At 46.8% G+C, this 6,248-nt stretch overlaps 3 protein-coding genes across 3 annotated transcripts; all 3 read right to left on the bottom strand.

The window, feature by feature from the left end:
- Positions 1-745: 745 nt before the first annotated feature.
- On the bottom strand, positions 746-2,620 carry LOC105555782. Its single transcript, XM_012002826.1, has one exon. It carries the CDS (start codon positions 2,618-2,620, stop codon positions 746-748), a length of 1,875 nt encoding a protein of 624 aa, XP_011858216.1.
- Positions 2,621-2,706: 86 nt separating this feature from the next.
- LOC105555783 lies at positions 2,707-4,476 on the bottom strand. Its single transcript, XM_012002827.1, has one exon. It carries the CDS (start codon positions 4,474-4,476, stop codon positions 2,707-2,709), a length of 1,770 nt encoding a protein of 589 aa, XP_011858217.1.
- A 113-nt stretch (positions 4,477-4,589) lies between these two features.
- LOC105555784 lies at positions 4,590-5,978 on the bottom strand. The gene has a single exon (XM_012002828.1). The coding sequence runs from the start codon at positions 5,976-5,978 to the stop codon at positions 4,590-4,592; it is 1,389 nt and encodes a 462-aa protein (XP_011858218.1).
- Positions 5,979-6,248: the final 270 nt, after the last annotated feature.

Consider the following 6,248-nt stretch of genomic DNA (forward strand, 5'->3'; position numbering starts at 1 on the left):
ATAAAAAATATATATTTACTTACAAAAAAATATTAAAATACAAAAACAACAAAAAAGAAAAGTACAAAAACAAAAATAAAGAAAACAAAATAATAAAAAGTAAATATAAATTCTGGCACGTCCGATATCTTGACAATAAATAAAAGGGGTGTTGTGTCTTCAAGTGAAGACCGGTGCATGGCACGTGTTGATCGAATAAATCCGACACGGTTGACGTGGTATTACTCAATTTATTGGTTATTACAAAATAAACTGCGTATCGGATGCGCGAGCCTGTGCTCGGCTTGACAGTTTCTTACTAACTAACTTCGGTCAGCGCCTCTTTCCCTAGAAGCGCGCTACGTTCACGTCACAAACAGAAAATACAAAATCCCGCCATATTTGAATCCCTTTTGCGAATATGCTTACCGCAACATACCGCGCGCCTTGATAACCCTTGCTTATCAACTAAACACCTGACTTAACAACTTATAACCTAATGTCACGATTTGTAAAGAATTAAAATTTTATTTCAACGCGGAAATTGGACAACATTCGTTCACGTTGCAATCACCTTACGCACAAACAAAAATTTGATCGTATCAACTCAAAAAACGGAAGAAGAAATATAATTGTCTCTGAAATGGCCCGAATAATGCCACAGTATTAAAAGCTATACGCTAAACTATCTTAAAGTTTATATGTTAAGCTATATTAAAGGTTATATGATTAAATATTGTATATTATAAACGATATTACAAGCTATTCAATCTGCCGCTCTGTCGGAACATTGCTCGAACGGCATAATGCTCAACCTTACTGCTGGCCTTTTAAACGCTCCCTTAGATGTCTTGATAACGGCGGCTCTGACAATTCCGTCGTTTCCGGGACAAACTTCTTGCACCCTCCCTAGCAACCATTTTAAGGGGGGCAATCCATCCTCCCTGCAGAGAACCAGCTGCCCGACCTGCAGCTGCATACCCCGATTCATCGTCCACTTAGAGCGTCGCTGGAGCTGCAGCAAGTATTCTGACGACCAGCGCTGCCAAAAATGCTGCCGGATTTGCTCCACTCGCTGCCATCTTGATAGCCGGCCAATCTTAATGTGAGCCAAATCAGGCTCCGGGTACGCTACTAACGCGTCGCCTATCAGAAAATGACCTGGGGAAATATAAGATAGGTCATTAGGGTCCGAGGAGAGTGCTATCAGCAGTCTCGAATTGAGTATTGCCTCCACTTGTATCACGAGCGTAGTTGCCTCTTCAAAACTGAGAGCAGCCTCCGATGCTACCTTGCAAAAATGAGCCTTAAACGACTTTACAGCCGCCTCCCACAACCCTCCAAAATGCGGGGCTCGTGGCGGTATAAAATGCCATTTTATTCCATCTGATGATGTCGCGTCCACTATCTTGCGTTGATGCTCCTCCTTGGCCAATAGATTTCTCAATTCCTCCAATTCACGATTCGCACCTACGAAGTTGGTTCCGTTGTCCGAGAATACGTCGGTGGGCCTTCCCCTGCGACCAATAAAGCGCTTAAAGGAATTAAGGAAGGCGTCCGACAATTCTGACACCACTTCAAGATGCACCGCCTTTGTAGCCATGCATATGAAGACTGCCACGTAGGCCTTGATACGTTTGCCCTCCTTGATATATATTGGTCCGCAAAAGTCCACACCCGTGTTGCTGAATGGTCTGCTTGGCGTCACCCGGCAGGATGGAAGGTCACCCATCAATTGCTCTGATAAACGTGGTCTAGCCTTAAAGCAGACAACACATTGACGAATAATCCTCTTGATGGTTCCGCGCGCCCTGATCGGCCAATAACTTAGCCGAATGGCTGCAAGAGTTGCTTCTACTCCTGCATGCAAAAGCTTCTTGTGCTCCTGCTCGATGATTAACTCGGTTAACCTTGAACAGCGTGGCAGCAAGATTGGATGCTTAGCGTCATGTTGAAGCCTAGAGTGCCTCAACCTGCCGCCGACTCGAAGTAGCCCATCTGCATCGATGAAGGGATTCATATCTCTTAGGTTGCTTCTGCCCGACACTGCTCGGCCGTCCTTCAGAGCCTCTAACTCGCTGGAGAAATACGCCCTTTGCGCTCCCTTGATAAGACTCCTCCTGGCATACTCAATTTCCACGACTGATAAAGGGCCTGAAGCTTCGCCACTGTACTGCTTTCTGCAAAGCTGCGCGAACCGTAAGCACGTAGCCGTCACTCTTACTAATTTGTTGAATGTGGAGAATCTGGTAAATAAGTCAATATCTTCATGTACGAGCATTGCGATGATCTCTGATCGGTCCGCTTCGTCCAGTCGGCTGTCATCTATTTCCTGGACCTCTAAACGGCACCTTATTAACCCGTCGTCCTCCAACCATGTAGGCCCCTTCCACCAAAGACTTGATTTTACTAATTCCCTCGGAGATACGCCCCTGGAGATTAAATCCGCTGGATTTTCCTTGGTTCCGACGTGGTTCCAATTCTCTACCGTGCTCATTTCTTGTATCTCGCCTACTCTGTGAGCGACGAAGACTGGCAGTTTTTTGTTTGTACCTTTGAGCCAATGCAGAACTATCGATGAGTCCGTCCAATAATAGCATTTGTTAATATGAATATCCAATGAGCTCTTCACCCTGTCCATCAATTGAGTGAGTAATTGAGCACCGCACAATTCCAATCTTGGGATAGATATCGCTTTAACGGGAGCCACACGGGATTTGGAGCATATTAATTGTGCTTGTATAAAACCGTGAGTATCGCTGCTCCGTATGTAGATGCATGCGCCGTAGGCTCGTTCACTTGCGTCGCAGAATCCGTGAAGGTCAAACTGTAAGTTAGTGCCGGAACCGATCGCCTTGCGGGGTAGGCGATTCCGCCGAGATCTTGCATTTTTATGACGTAGTCCAACCACTCCGTGTGTATTTCGGATGGCAAGGACTCGTCCCAATCGATTTTTAGTTTCCAAAGCTTTTGAATTATTAGCTTAGCGTTGACTATAACTGGTCCCAAAAGTCCGAGCGGATCGAAAATCTGGGAAATGCTAGCCAGAATGGACCTTTTTGTGCAAACTCCTCGTGCTGGTGTTTCCAACGCGATCGTATACTGGAATACGTCCTTTTCAGGGTTCCATTTTATTCCTAATGTCTTCGCTGTCCCATCCTTGTCCAGCTCCAATATGTTATTATCTGTGGACGCCTCAGGTAAACCCTTCAGAAGTTCTTGGCTGTTGGACGACCACTTTCTGAGTGTAAAACCTCCTTTCTGTAGCAATGCTATGGTTTGATCACGAATTATTATTGCTTCTTCCTTTGAATTGGCGCCCGTTATTAAATCATCAATGTAAAAATCTCTTCGGGCTATCGCGGCGCCCTTGGGGAAATGATCCTCCTCCAAATCGGCGAGCTGCTGTATAACCTTGGTTGCCAAAAATGATGCAGAAGCGGTCCCGTAAGTCAATGTTAATAGCTCGTAAGTCTTGATATCTTCACTGGGTTGATCGCGCCAGACAATACGCTGCAGAGAAACCTGAGCTTCATTCAGCAGTACCTGCCGGTACATTTTGGCTATGTCTGCCGTCAAGACGTACTCGAAGCCTCTAAGACGTACCAGTATTGAAAATAACTCCTGCTGTAGAACAGGACCTACCATCAAGACGTCGTTTAAAGAGTATCCAGATGTGGTTTTGCTGGATGCATCAAATACCACTCTCAGTCTAGTAGTATTGCTCGCTTCCTTTATCACGCAGTGGTGTGGCAAGTAATAATGTGGCCGCCGATACCATGCTGCGTCCTCGGATTTTAGCTCTCTCATATGTTTTAACTCAAGGTATTCGTGAATAAAATTCGCATAGACCATCTTCAATTGAGGGTCTCTCTCCAATCTTCGCTCCAGGACACCAAATCGCCGCAGTGCAATATCCCGCGACTCTCCTAACTTGTGCAGCTCCCCCTGCTTCGTGGGTAGCGTTACCTTAAATCTTCCATCGGAGTTGCGTGTGTACGTCTGCGCAAAATGCCCTTCGCGTATGCGCTCCTCGGGTGTTCGCGTATTTTGCCGCTGCGTGTGCTCAATCTGCCAGAAGCGTGCGAGATTCTCATTAAGCTGCTCATTGACGTCCAAGCCGCAAATTGTGGCCTTACTTGTTTGTGGCTCGACCAATAAACTGCCGGACACGATCCATCCTAGCAGCGTTTTCTGCCATGTCGGTTGACCATCTGCAATTTTAATTTTTCCGATGCATAGTAACTCGAAGAATACTTCAGCGCCTAGTAGCAAGTCCACGTGCGATGGCTTGTCAAAGTCGGGGTCTGCCAATGTAATGCCCTCAGGAATCCGAAGTTCTTGCAAGCTCAGACGATTGACTGGAATATTTTGCGTAATCTTCCCGATCACCAGACAGTCAAGATTAACTTGAAATCCATTGATTCTTGATTGTAAAGTCACCTTTACCAAGGTGCGTGTTTGCGTGGACAATTCGCCTAAACCAGAGATCGGCATGTATGTACCATGTCGTTTAATGCCCAGCCTTTCGACACAGTTGTCCGTGATAAAACAGGATTGTGAACCATTGTCCAGTAGCGCTCGACAAGGTATCTGCCTGCCCTTCGCGTTCAGGATGTAGACCATTGCCGTTGCCAGGAGTACTTGCTTCCCCCTTGATGGCTTGCTGAGTGATTTACACTCGTGGCCACTACCTTTATTTTGTCCTCAGCTGATAGCTTCGCGCCCGCCGGCTCCTCCTGAATGGCCGCCTGCTCCAAATGCAGCAGCGTGTTGTGCCGCTTGCCGCACTTTCTACAAGATCCAGAACCGCACTGCTTTGCCTGATGCGTCGCGACCTTCAAGCAGTTTAGACACAGCTTGCGTGACTTTGCCTCCTTTATTCGCTGATCCACACCCAATTCCAAGTAGTTGTTGCATTTATAAATCGAGTGGTCTCCTTTTCCACAATGTGCGCACATAACGTTTGTTGTGGCTACATGCGCCGTGGTTTCCTTGCCTTGCTCATGGGAGGCTCCTTTTACTGCCAGTGGTCCAGAGCGCTGTGTACGTGACGATGCTTCCAAGGCTCTACATCGCTGCGAAAGAAATTCTGTCAGCTGCGTGAACGTGGGTATTTCTCCTTTCTTCAACGACGTTTCCCATTCCTTGTTCGTGACTTGATCCAACCGACTTGTCAGCAGCTGGATTAGCAAGTCGTCCCATTTGTCGGTGAGCCTCTTCAGCGCCTTGAGAGCACGTATGTGCTTCAACATATTGTCTAGCATTCGTCTAAGGGCACGATGATTCTCCCTGGGCAAGACAGGCTGCTCGAACAATGACTTAACATGCCGCTGTATTATGGCGCTGTCATCGTCGTATCTGTCTTTCAGCATCTGCCAAGCCTCCAAGTAATTCTCGTCCGAAGGCTCGAGCGAACTAACCAGACCTTTTGCTTCGCCCGTCAATGATGCGAGTAAGAATTGCATTTTTTGTGTATTTGGAATTGTGAGATTATCGTGAAACATACTCTGAAACATATTTCGAAATGGAATCCAGTCATCATATTTACCCGAAAATTCTGGTAACGTAATACGCGGTAATTTCAAATGCTCATTTGTAAGGTTACTTCCCTGCGAAAGTGTCGTCTCCCTGCGTCCGGTGACATTCTGTGTAAGGTCCCGCCGCAGCTGAGTAGTAGTCCGTGTACCTTCAAGTTTTCTCGTAATCAGCGTCTCCAGTCCCACAGTGGCTGCAAAATACCTATCTTCGAACCCTTTTCTTACTTCAAGATGGATCGAATCATATTTCTCCTCGTGCTCGCACTCCTCGATAGCTGATTGGGCTTCCTCGAAGGCACCCCAAAGCTCAGACACCTTTTGCAGTCGTTGACGTAATTCGATTATCGATACTTCTGTTACGTTCACTTCGGATAAGTACGTGTGCTGTCTTGTGAGACTTCCCTTTACTTGTTTACGCTTTGCCTTGCCTTCCTTTAGCTTGCTCTCTGAGTCGGTCATGTTGGATGTAGCGTTGAATCACAATGCGGCCGCTCAGAAAGTTTTCTCGCGCCAATCTAACCTCTTGCGCCACGATACCGCGATACTTGATGTGGCACCTTGCGCTGGTGCGCCAATCCTCGGCGCTGCCGTACTATGAGGATGATGCAATATGGCGAACGTTTGTCACGTACGCCGAATGCCTTTTATGAGGCCTGAAAGCTCGTACCTTTATTGATGCTATATGCGCTGGGAGACTCGCACCCAAGCGCTTGACTGAGAATATTTAGC

This window comes from Vollenhovia emeryi, unplaced genomic scaffold, assembly GCF_000949405.1.
Source record: "Vollenhovia emeryi isolate VEMERY1.0 unplaced genomic scaffold, V.emery_V1.0 DF940732.1, whole genome shotgun sequence".
NCBI lineage: Eukaryota > Metazoa > Arthropoda > Insecta > Hymenoptera > Formicidae > Vollenhovia > Vollenhovia emeryi.